At 42.6% G+C, this 13,513-nt stretch overlaps 1 protein-coding gene across 1 annotated transcript; it reads left to right on the top strand.

Moving 5' to 3' along the window:
• The first annotated feature begins 339 nt into the window (after window positions 1-339).
• Window positions 340-11,398, top strand: LOC130283126 (alpha-2-macroglobulin-like). Its single transcript, XM_056532316.1, has 7 exons — window positions 340-360; window positions 1,045-1,260; window positions 2,118-2,242; window positions 2,376-2,466; window positions 6,249-6,317; window positions 7,382-7,484; window positions 11,252-11,398. The coding sequence occupies exons 1-7, from the start codon at window positions 340-342 to the stop codon at window positions 11,299-11,301; spliced, it is 675 nt and encodes a 224-aa protein (XP_056388291.1). The 3' UTR covers window positions 11,302-11,398.
• Window positions 11,399-13,513: the final 2,115 nt, after the last annotated feature.

Raw genomic sequence — 13,513 nt, 5'->3', positions numbered from 1 at the left:
CCCATATGCAGAAAAATAAAAACGTTATAGGGGTCAAAATATGACAATTTTAAACATCCTAATTTTGGTGCATGTAGATATAATTTTTTTTAAAGTAGTAAAATAAAATGAAACCTACATATATTGGGTATCCTTGTAACCGTATGGACCTATAGAATAAAGATTAGGTGTCTTTTTACCGAAAAGTGCACTGCATAGAATTGGAAGCCCTAATAAGTTGCAAAATGGCATTTTTTTATTTCACCCCACAAAAAAAAATGTTTTCCCTTGCAAATTATATTATAAAATAAGTGATTTCATTACAAGGTACAATTAGTGACACAAAAAACAAGCCCCTATATGAAGGACAGAATTCAACGTGTTAGGATTTTTAGAAGTTCAGGAGGAAAAAACGAAATTGGAAAAATTATTCCTTAAAGGGGTACTCCAGTGGAAAACATTTTTTTAATTCAACTGGTGCCAGAAAGTTAAACAGATTTGTAAATTACTTCTATTTAAAAATTATAATCATTCCAGTATTTATCAGCTGCTGTATGCTCCACAGGAAGTTCATTCCTTTTTAATTGATTTTCTGTCTGACCACAGTGCTCTCTGTTGACACCTCTGTCCATGTCAGGAACTGTCCAGAGCAGGATAGGTTTGCTATGGAGATTTGCTCCTGCTCTGGACAGTTCCTGACATAGACAAAGGTGTCAGCAGAGAGCCCTGTGGTGAGACAGAAAAGAAATTATAAAAGAAAAGAACTATAATGATAAGTACTGGAAGGATTAAGATTTTTAAATAGAAGAAATTTACAAATCTGTATAACTTTCTGGCAGCTCGTGATGTCAGCAGAGAGCTCTGTGTTCCAAAAAGAAAAGAATTTCTTCTGTAGTATTCAGCAGCTAATAAGTACTGGAAGGATTTTGTTTTTTTTTTGTTTTTTTTTAATAGAAGTCATTTACAAATTTGTTTAACTTTCTGGCACCAGTTTATTTAAAAATAAATAAATAAATAAATAAAGTTTTCCACCGGAGTACCCCTTTAACACACTTTTTTCCTCAGGACACGGTGGTGGCTCTTCAAGCTTTGGCTAAGTATGCAGAGGTCACATTCAGTGACAAAGGAGATGTAACGGTGACAGTAGCTTCCAGGACCGAATTTACTAAACAGTTCCATGTAAATAACAATAACCGGCTCCTTCTGCAAAGTGAATCACTACCGACTGTACCTGGAGAGTATATAGTGAGATCTTCAGGGAGCGGTTGTGTCTACGTGCAAGTAAGTTAACGTTTCCCCTCATCTTTCCTTACTGATCTACCATCTATAGCAGTGGTCTTCAACAGGGCTCAAGTCCTGCAGGAACGCATGGGAACGGAATTCCTGCACTTTTTCCACAGCAGGAACCCTGTTCCCATTAGCAGGAGTCCTGCAGGACCAGCCCTTAAAGGGGTACTCCAGCGCTAAGACATCTTATCCCTATCCAAAGGACCCCATTAGAATCAGTCCCCGGAGCGTGTTCGCTCCAGGTCTGATTACTGGTGATCATGGGGATGGAGCATAGTGACGTCACAGCTCCGCCCGCGTGTGACGTCACGCTCCGCCCACTCAATGCAAGCCTATGGGAGGGGGCGTGACAGCTGTCACACCCCTCCAATAGACTTGCATTGAGGGGGTGGATGCGTGACGTCACACGGGGGCGGAGCCGTGACGTCACTATGCTCCGTCCTCGTGGTCGAGATGGACTCAAGCTGAGGACCTCCAGCGGATCCGGAAGCCGCTAAAGGCGGGTGCTGCATGGTAGATCCCGGGGGTCCCCAGCGGCGGGACCCCAGCGATCTGACATCTTATCCCCTATCCTTTGGATAGGGGATAAGATGTCTAGGGGCGGAGTACCCCTTTAAGTGGAAATCTTAAGTGAGTTCCCACACTTTTTTTCCCGAGGACTTGACCCCTGGTCTTCAACCTGCGGACCATCAGATGTTGCAAAACTACAGCTCTCAGCATGCCCGGACAGCCAACGGCTGTCCGGGCATGCTGGGAGTTGTAGTTTTGCAACATCTGGAGGTCTGCAGGTTGAAGACCACTGATCTATAGTCTTTTTTTTTGTATCTGAACCCATTTTCCTAATCTAACAGACAGTCCTGAGATACAATGTTCCTCCACCGAGACAAGAAGAAACCTTTGCAATTAAAGTGGAGGCTCAATCGAGTGGATGTGTAGAAGACCCAGTGACAAAGCTGGAGATCCAAATCACTGCTCAGTGCGTATCCCCCGCTGTCCTATACATGTCTACGCTATATCATACAATCTACTGTATATGTGAATGTTTTTCTATTCCTATGTCAATTTGTCCTGTTGTAAAATAAGGGCGACTTTTTGGTATTTTTACTTAGATATAAAGGTTCTCGGGAAATATCCAACATGGTTGTTATAGATGTGAAGATGCTGTCGGGATACATTCCAATAAAGAGCACAGTGAGAAAAGTAAGTTCCTGGTTTACCCCCTAATTGTCATATACCATAATATAGTGGTCCCTCAAGTTACAATATTAATTGGTTCCAGGACGACCATTGTAGGTTTAAACCATTGTATGTTGAGATCAGAACGCTATGGAAACCTGGTAATTGGTTCTGAAGCCCCCAAAATGTCATCCAAAAATAGGAAAAAGTGAGGATTAAAGAAAAATAAGTAGATAACTAATATAGATAAAGCAATTTCTTACATATAAAAGTAATAAAGATCTGCTGGGAGCTGTAATCACTGTCTATGTCAGTGCTTCCCAAGCAGGGAGCCTCCAGCTGTTGCAAAACTACAACTCCCAGCATGCCCGGACAGCCAAAGGCTGTCCGGGCATGCTGGGAGTTGTAGTTTTGCAACAGTTGGGGGCACCCTGCTTGGGAAACACTGGTTTATGTAGAGGACAGGAGCTTCTTCAGGGTCCTGTACAGTACATGCAATATCCTAAAAGTAACATGGAGTCGCCCTTACCTGTTTTCCAAAGGAGCAGGTAACCCTGGTACAGGTAAAGAGTAGTAAAGAACATGTAGTACCTCCCTGTACTGTAGGGGGCGCTACCAGACATCAGTCAGTGCATACGCTTCAGTAATACAGGTGTTTTACCAGTAAATTGCCCATTCAGATTGGTTGGTTCTTCCAGCCATTGACATGTTTCGCAGATCTGGACTGTCTGTACATGTTGAGTCTGGTTTCAACTTACAATGGTCTAGAAAAGACCATTATATGTTGAATCTATTGTATGTTGAGGCCATTGTAGGTTGAGGGATCACTGTATACGTCATATTTCTAGAGCACATAGCCTTGGCAGCTCCTTTACTACCACGCCATATAGACTTCACTGCTGTAAAGGCTCAATTAGACTTCATATACAGTGAGATATTTTCTCCTTGCAGCAATGCTTTTAGGGAGAATATATCTTTACCTATGGGGTTCAATAGGGTATCCCACCATAGGACCTAAATAAAAATGGTATGGCTCATGGCTGTGTACGTGAACACTCATGAAGACTTTCCTTCTAAATTACAGCTTAAAGGGGTACTCCCGTGGAAAACTTTTTTTTTCCTTAAATCAACTGGTGCCAGAAAGTTAAACAGATTTGTAAATTACTTCTATTAAAAAATCTTAATCCTTCCAGGACTTATAAGCTGCTGAATACTACAGAGGAAATGGTTTTCTTTTTGGAACATAGAGCTCTCTGCTGACACCTCTGTCCATTATAGGAACTGTCCAGATTGAAGAAAATCCCCATAGCAAACATATGCTGCTCTGGACAGTTCCTAAAATGGACAGAGATGTCAGCAGAGAGCACTGTGGTCATGATGTCAGCGGAGAGCTCTGTGTTCCAAAAAGAAAAGAATTTCCTCTGTAGTATTCAGCAGCTAATAAGTACTGGAAGGATTAAGATTTTTTAATAGAAGCAATTTACAAATCTGTTTAACTTTCTGGCAACAGTTGATTTGAAAAAAAAAAAGTTTTCCACGGGTGTACCCCTTTAACTCCTTAAGGACGTAGGGCGTACCTGTATGCCCTACCCCCGGTCCCGGTGTTTAAAACGGGTTCATGCCGTGACCCCGCATCACACCGGGTCGGTCCAGCGTGTGGCATCGATCGTTGTGCCGCGTGCTGTTAACCCTTCAGACGCGGCGATCAAAGTTGACCGCCGCATCTGAAAACGAAAGTAAACGCTTCCCGGATGCTCAGTCAGTCAGATAAAATCGCGATGTTCCGATCAGATGGGACGCAGGCGGAGGTCTACTTACCTGTCTCCGCGGCGTCCGATCGTCGATTGATTGCTCCAAGCCTGAGCTACAGACTTGAGCAATCAAGCCCCTATCTCACTGATCCGTGCAAAGCTATGGCTCTGCAGGGATCAGCATAGGAGATCAGTGTGTGCAGTGTTATAGGTCCCTATGGGAGCTATAACACTGCAAAAAAAAGTGAAAAAAAAAAAATAAAGTTAACAAAGGTCATTTAGCCCCTAATAAAAGTTTGAATCACCCCCCTTTTTCCATAAAAAAAAACGTGTAAATAAAAATAAACATATGTGGTATCGCCGCGTGCAAAAATGTCCGAACTATAAAAATATATTGATAATTAAATCGCATGGTCAATGGCGTATGCGCAAAAAAATTCCAAAGTCCAAAATAGTGTATTTTTGGTCACTTTTTATATCATGAAAAAATGAATAAAAAGTGATCAAAAAGTCTGATCAATACAACAATGGTACCAATAAAACCTTCAGAAAACGGCGCAAAAAATGAGTCCTCATACCGGCCCATACACAGAAAAATAAAAAAGTTATAGGGGTTAGAATGAGAATTTTTAACATATACATTTTCCTGCATGTAGTTGTGATTTTTTCCCGAAGTACGACAAAATCCAACCTACATAAGTAGGGGATCATTTTAATCGTATGGAGCTACAGAATAATGATAAGGTGTTATGTTTACCGAAAAATGCACTGCGCAGAAACGGAAGCCCCCAAAAGTTCCACAATTACATTTTTTCTTAAATTTTGTCGCACAATTAATTTTTTTTCCATTTCGCCGTGGATTTTTGGGTAAAATGAGTAATGTCACTGCAAAGTAGAATTGGTGGCGCAAAAAATAAGCCATAATATGGAATTTTATGTGCAAAATTGAAAGCGTCGTGATGAGGAAAAAATGAAAATGCAAAAACAGAAAAACCCTGCGTCCTTAAGGGGTTAAAGGGGTACTCCGCTGAAAACATTTTATCCCCGCGAACTCAGGGCCGGCAGCAGTGTGCCCCCTCCCATAGACATGAGTTGAGGGGGTGTGGCAGCTGGCATCACCAGTCAGGGCACCAAATGACAGGGGTGCTGCAGCGGAGATTGCGGGAGTCCCCAGCGGCAGGGGATAAGATGTTTTCAGCGGAGTACCACTTTAATACAGAGAATGCCACAAAAAAATGTGTATGACTATATGTATATACTGTAAAATCAGAGGCATAAGGAAGAACAGTTAAGGAAGTTTTCAGAGCAGGAGAGATTTGCTATGGGGATTTGCTTGTACTCTGGACAGTTCCTCATATGGACAGAGGTGTCAGCAGAGAGCACAAACTAAAAAGAATTCCAGAAAGAAATTCAACTTCCTGTGGAGCATACAGCAGCTGATAAGTACTGGAAGGTTTAAGATTTTTAAATAGAAGTAATTTACAAATCTGTTTAATTTGGTGGCACCAGTTGATTTAAAAAAAAAAAAAAAAAAAGAGTACCCCTTTAAGTTGTAATAGTCTCCAGTGATATCATACTAGAGTTGAGATGGATGACTAAGTTGAAGACTTGCAGTAAGTCAGGGCGATTATTTTATAGACTCGAGAATAGGGATTGACCGATATCGGCCCCATTGCCTCCCCCATCCCCGGTTTAATAATTACCGGGCCCGGGGTCCACTCTACATCTGGCTCCGGTGGCGTCCTCCTGAGCTGTCACTGTGCGCACTGACGGTGAAATCACGTCGCGTCACATCATTCGTCATTGCGCACAGCGTAACGCAGGACGCAGCAGGAGCCAGAAGTAGTGTGGACCTTGGCCCCCGGGAACAGGTAATTATAAAACCGGGGATGGGGGAGGCAATTGCTGATACCGATAATGTCCAAAATCGTGATTATCAGACGATAATATCGGCCAAACCAATAATCGGTCGATCCTTACTCGAGAATAATAGAATTTTTGAAGGTTTGCTCATCTCTAACTATAACCTGAACTTTGATCCTTTTTTCTTCACAGTTAGAAAAGGAGAAATTGATAAAAAGAAGTGAAATCCAGATTGACATGGTGACCTTGTATCTGCAGGAGGTGAGATCACATACATGACATTCACTAGAAGAGCAGCTGATAAGTACTGCTAATGCTTGTCTATATTATATATATATATTTGGAGAACCTCCACTGCAGTTTTTGAGCCAAAGCCAGAAGTGGATTCAAAAGGAATAGGACATATAAAGGAAGGACTTACAGTGACCCCCCCCGATCTACTATGGCCCCGACATACGATCATTTCAACATACGATGGCCTCTCAGAGACCATCACATGTTGAAGGCAGCATCAACATACGATGCTTTTGTATGTCGCGGCCATCACATAAACGGCTATCCGGCAGCGCAGACTGCTTCAGCTGCCACCGGATAGCCGTTTACAGTGCCCCATGTGGTCCGCTGACAATCACTTACCTGTCCTCGGGCTCCGGAGCGTCCTCTTCGGGATCCCCTGCATCGTCAGCGCTCTCCATCGACGTCATCACGTCGCTGCGCACGCCGTCCCGTCATCCAATAGGAGCGGCGTGCGTAGCGACGTGATAGCGGCGACGGAGAGCGAGGACGCCGGGGAAGCAGAGGCCTTGCCAGAGTGTCGGGGACACCCCGGGGACGCGGCAACAGCGATGGACGGCGACATCCGGGGCAGCGGTGACGAGCGGTGATGGTCCGGAGCTGTGGGGCCAGGTGAGTACAACTTCCTATACCAGTGGTCTTCAACCTGCGGACCTCCAGATGTTGCAAAACTGTTGTGGTGTTGTAGTTTTGCAACATCTGGAGGTCCGCAGGTTGTAGACTACTGTCCTATACTTTACATTGCACGGATCCCTCAACATACGATGGTTTCAACAAACGATGGTCCATTTGGAACGGATTACCGTCGTATTTTGTATTTTGAGGGACCACTGAATACTTCTCTGTTTTACTGGATCCACTTCTAGCTGAAAAAATGCAGTGGAAGTTATCCAAAAAACGCCATAAAAAAATCTGTGTAGAAACCTACCTTAAATGTGCTGTTATGCAACCATTTTCCCACCTTGAGGTATAGCTAACACAATGGATTTCTGACTCCAGATCAGCCATATTCACCATCTTTTTCTTTGTAGCTGGGACAAGACTCTGTCAATCTTTCATTCTTTGTTGAACAAGATAATAAAGTCGAGGACCTGAAACCAGCCATAGTGAAAATCTACGATTACTATGAGACAGGTAAGATGGGATTAGAAAACTGTAAGACAGTGGTCTCAAACTGTGGCCCTCCAGATGTTGCAAAACTTCAACTTCCAGCATGCCCGGACAGCCAACGGACAGCTCTCTGCTGACACCTCTGTCCATGTCAGGAACTGTCCAAAGCAGAAGAGGTTTGCTGTGGGGATTTGCTCCTACTCTGGACAGTTCCTAAAACGGACAGAGGTGTCAGCAGAGAGCACCTTGGTTAGACAAAAAAGAAATCCAAAGAGAAAAGAACTTCCTCTGGAGTATACAGCAGTACTGTAAGGATTAAGATTTTTAAATAGAAGTAATTTATAAATCGGTTTAACTTTCTGGCACCAGTTGATTTAAAAAAATATATATATATATTTTTTCCACTGGAGTACCCCTTTAAGCCAAACCCTTATAGCAGCAAAAAGTTGAATGCCCAAATGGGCTTTATATGGGCACCTCATTAAAACCAATCTTTGCTATTGCACTCCTTATGATAAATAAAAAAAATCTTTCTAAATCTTTTCTACATTGTTTAAAAAAAAAAAAAAAAGAAGTTTTCTGTGTTTTATTTTGTGTTTAGAAAAGCTGCCACTAGGTGTCTCCATACTTGTCCAAAGCACATCCCCCCCCCCCCCCCCCCCCCTTCTCATGCACAAAGTTGGAACTTCTGTTGGCCTGACAGAAGTCAAAAATAAGAAAATGCTGTCTGGAATGCTGAGGGGGGTGTGTGTAGCCTTATCCAATCATAGCCCATCTCACACTGAACTGCTCTGGGCTGTGTGTAGCAGAGTGAGGGAGGAAGTTCTCCCCTGTATGGCTTCATATGATGTCACGCCTGCTGGGGAACGCCCCTTCCCAGTCTGTGAATCTGACTGAGACTGAGCAGAAAATACAGAGGAATATCAAGGTGGAAAACTAACAAATAATAAAAATAAAGGCAGGGGGTGGTTTATCATGATGGGGGCAGAGAACTGGGGGGATTATAAAATTTAACAAGATCGTGGGACATACTCTATAACTCGTGAAGAACGTTCAGAAGAACCCTTCAATTTCTTCTATTCATCTTGTTGGTTCTTGTACATTTCATGTGGATCCTTACATGGATAAACACTTTCTAGGCTCACACTGCCTGTTGTGCTCTGACTGGTTCAGGGTCTGCTCGGGTTTTTTTAATTTTATTTTTGCGTAAAATGGACCCTAAACGGGCCGGAGCACAACTGACACCGCCAGGTCCAGATTTAATCCCATTAAGTAGAATGGGGTCCATCAGATGTACCGTATTTTTGGGGAGTTGAGCGGAATAAAAAGATTGGTCATGCAGTATTTTTTTCTCCACTAAACCCCCATCTTTCCAATGGAGCAACCCTTTAACTCCCTGTGAACTGAGTATACAGAAATATATGAGATCTATAGGTTTCCCAGCCTATGTGGCAAGTCACATTTAGCACAACCGCAGCAGGTTTCTCGCAGCCAAAATTCCACTTGCGTTTTTCCATGGAGGAAATTCTGCTTACGTAATTTCGCAACCAAAAAAATTTGCAAGCAAAATTTAAGCTACGGGAAACCTGCTGTGATGTGCTATGTGTGACCCTACCCTAAAGGAAAGCAAGCGTGTGTTATACAAAGTCCTACAGTGTCTTAGGCTATGTTCACACACTATGCTAGAAAAATGTCTGAAGGTTTCATACTTATATTTGCCTGTAAAAATTTACTTTTCCAAAGCCAAACGAGTCTCAAAATACTGTGTGTGCACATAGCCTTAAAGGGCAGACATATGTATACATGATATTAAAAACAAATTCTAGTTTGGTTCATCTAAGGGACCAAGAAATGGCAGAATTGTTTATTTTCTTTGGATTGCCCTTATAGTAAAAGTTCATTTTAATGAAATACTTGTGTGTATTGAAAAATGTCAGCAAAACATTTAATAAAGTTTTATATTTATGTAAAAATAAAAGATAAAATATTGGCAGTGAAAGGGTTAAATTAGTGGTAGTCTCACTGGTTCCTTGCTTAAAATTGGAAGAATAACAGGAAAATATATGTAATTTTTACAAAGGTACAAGTATGCCATATGTGAACCTCAGTGGTGTATGGTAATCTATTAGGATTTGAATGTACTTGAGGCATAAAGGGGCCTACACTGGTCATTGGGAATCCAAAGATGCCTTGTATATGTTGAGCATGAGCATCTTATAACCTCTGGGAAATCAGAGGGAGGAATCTTAAAGGGGTACTCCGGTGGAAAACTTTTTTTTTTTTTTTTTTTTTTAAATCAACTGGTGCCAGAAAGTTAAACAGATTTGTAAATTACTTCTATTAAAAAAAATCTTAATCCTTCCAGTACTTATTAGCTGCTGAATACTACAGTGGAAATTATTTTCTTTTTGGAACACGGAGCCTCTGCTGACATCATGACCACAATGCTCTCTGCTGACACCTCTGTCCATTTTAGGAACTGTCCAGAGCAGCATATGTTTTCTATGGGGATTTTCTCCTACTCTGGACAGTTCTTAAAATGGACAGAGATGTCAGCAGAGAGCACTGTGCTCGTGATGTCAGCAGAGAACTCTGTGTTTCAAAAAGAAAATAATTTCCTCTGTAGTATTCAGCAGCTAATAAGGACTGGAAGGATTAAGATTTTTTAATTGAAGTCATTTACAAATTTAAGAAGAAATGTGCAAAAAGCCAGCGGTATGTAGAACTTCACCTTTATTGTATTCCTAGATAAAACCTCAACATGGAAACATCTCAAATAACAATCGATACAACCTCCTGGACAAGCAACATGACGCGTTTCAGGTCATGTGACCCTTCATCATGCATCTGATGAAGGGTCACATGACCTGAAACGCGTCATGTTGCTTGTCCAGGAGGTTTTATCGATTGTTATTTGAGACGTTTCCATGTCGAGGTTTTATCTTGGAATTCAATAAAGGGGAAGTTTTGCATACCGCTGGCTTTTTGCACATTTCTTCTTAAGTTGGAGGCTTCATATTGCCGTGCGGAGGATCGGGTGAGCTGACATCTCTCGTAATCACATAATTTACAAATCTGTTTAACTTTCTGGCACCAGTTGATAAAAAAAAATTAAAAAAGTTTTCCACCGGAGCACCCCTTTAACATTTGGCAATGACTCACTGACTACTTTATTAGGTACACCTTGCTAGTCCCGGGTTGGAGCCCCTTTTGCCTTCATTCTTTATGGCATACTTTCTACAAGGTACTGGAAACATTCCTCAGAGATTTAGCTTCACACAGACAAGATGACATCAAACATTGCTGCAGATTTGTCGGCTTTAAAGGGGTACTCCAGTGGAAACTAAATGTTTAAAATCAACTGGTGCCAAAACGTTAAACAGATTTGTAAATTACTTATATTTAAAAATCTTAATCCTTTCAGTACTTATCAGCTGCTGTATGCACCACAGGAAGTTCTTTTCTTTGTGAATTTCCTTTCTGTCTGACCACAGTGCTCTCTGCTGACACCTCTGTCCATGTTGGGAACTGTTTAGAGCTGGAGAGATTTGCTATGGGGAATTGCTTGTACTCTGGACAGTTCCTGACATGGACAGAGGTGTCAGCAGAGAGCACAGTGGTCAGACAGAAAATAACTATATAACTTCCTGTGGAGCATACAGCAGCTAATAAATAGAAGTAATTTACAAATCTGTTTATTTTTCTGGGACCAGTTGATTTAAAAAAAAAATTCGACCAAAGTGTACCCCTTTAATAAACGTAAGTTATTCATTTGTTTTCTTGTCTTTCAGATGAACATGCAGTTGCAGAATACAATTCCCCTTGCATTGGACAAAACTAATACAAATCAAGGTAACAAGAACAATCAAAACTCATTATATGTGCAGGTTTGTTAGCATTTTTACTGGGCCAGTGTATCTAGAAAGAAAATGGTGCAAAAAACGATGTAACTCTGGACAGTTCCTGACTGGACAGAGGTGTCAGCAGAGAGCACTGTGGTCAGACAGAAAAGAAATTCAAAAAGAAAAGAACTTGCTGTGGAGCATACAGCAGCTGATAGGTACTGGAAGGATTAAGATGCTTAAATAGAAGTATGAATTCGGGTAGAAAACAGACATGGTGCACATCTACAATCTTGTATAATTATCTGATTGCTTCTCAGCATAATATCAAAAACTAACAAGTTGTTAGTATACATTTTTGATCAAAAAGTACAACCACTCGCCACGTCAAGGCCACCTATTCAGAGTGGGTCCCCAACATCCCTAGCATAAAATGGCGCAGCACCGGGCGGTGACCACCACCACCGCGACACCAGTGCCCACGTGGGGGAACTACCCACTGGCAGAGCGGCCCCAACGCCACTCAAACCAGTCTATAGGCCGCACCTCCCCGCAGACACGGCGCCACGGCAGCAACGGACGCCGCACAGCACCACACCAATGGGAACAAGATGTTATAGCTCACTTACCATGCTCTCCCAGTCAGACTGGGAGGCTGCTAGGAAAGAAATGGCCCTTGTGTAGCTAACTACTACTTATATAGGGTTGGGCTGAGGGGGTGGGGAAGAGTGCAGACACATGTTCAAACTAAAAAATGAGGGGATAGAAAACACAGTGGTGCCGTGTCTGCAGGGAGGTGCGACCCATAGACTGGTTTGAGTGGCATTGGGGCCGCTCTTCCAGTGGGTCGTTCCCCCTGTGGGCACTGGTGTCGCAGCGGTGGTGGTCGCCGCCCAGTGCTACGCCATTTTATGCTAGGGACGTTAGGGACCCACTCTAAATAGGTGGCCTTGACGTGGCGAGGGGGCTTTGTACTTTTTGATCAAAACGTTTACTAACAAGCTGTTAGTTTTGATATTATGCTGAGAAGCAATTGGATCATTGCACAAGATTGTAGATGTGCACCATGTCTGTTTTCTACCTGAGTACACTTTAAATAGAAGTAATTTACAAATCTGTTTAACTTTCTGGCACCAGTTGATTAAAAAAAAATGTTTTCCACTGGAGTTTTCCTTTAAGAACAGATGGGGAGAAGAATGTGTTTATGTGCTTCACTCCTCAGATTGCCGTGGTCTCTGGTCAGTTGCACTAGACAGGCTCCATAGACCAGTGTTTCTCAGCCAGGGTGCCTCCAGCTGTTGCAAAACAACAACTCCCAGCATGTCCTGACAGCCAAAGGTGTACTATAGTGGTACATGCACTTTATTGTGTTACTGCCCCTTTTGCATTGCTGGTAGTTATCATTGCCTGCTGGGAGTTTTACTCCTGCCCCAGCTACAGAGCCACAGGTTGCATATTATTGATCTATAGCACAACCTGCTGGGAGATTTGGGTCAGTTTTGGTTTCAGTTTTCAGCACTTTCTAAATTTTCGGTTTCGGCCCAGAATTTTAATTTTGGGTGCACTACTACTCTTTATGTGACTCCAGTGCTGCTCGTGGGGCTATGCTGTATACATAATTCCCAATAAAGTCAATGAAGGTTACGCAAATTCATTGCTTTGGCTTTCCTGACCACCTCCAGTGGCTGCAGACAGGCCAGGGGTGGACAGAAAACCCAATTGATGAGATGGGAATATGCCTTTAAAGGGGTACTCTGCTGCTCAGTGTTTGGAACAAATTGTTCCGAATGCTTAGAGCCAGCGCCGGGAGCTCATGATGTCATAGCCCCGCCCCTCATGACATCACACCCTGCTCCCTCAATGCAAGTATATAGGCTGTCACGCCCCCTCCCAAAGACTTGCATTGAGGGGGCGGGGGGGGGGGGGGGTGGTGTGACGTCATGAGGGGCGGGGCTTTGACGTCACAAGCTCCCGGTGCCGACTCTAAGCATTCGGAACATTTTGTTCCAAACGCTGAGCAGCGGAGAACCCCTTTAATGTGTCTGAAACTAAAGACTGAGATGCTTTAGCCAATTCTCTTCATTCATATATTGTATACCAGCTTGTCGGTCATCGTACCTTGAAGATATTGACGTCATTCTAGGGTAAATAAAAAGTGTGAGAATTTGGGATGCAATGTGACAATGCTGAGGAAAAATGTTATGTTACTTA

This window comes from Hyla sarda, chromosome 7 (assembly GCF_029499605.1).
Source record: "Hyla sarda isolate aHylSar1 chromosome 7, aHylSar1.hap1, whole genome shotgun sequence".
NCBI classification, from domain to species: Eukaryota; Metazoa; Chordata; class Amphibia; order Anura; family Hylidae; genus Hyla; species Hyla sarda.
This window is presented reverse-complemented; position numbering and strand designations above follow the sequence as displayed.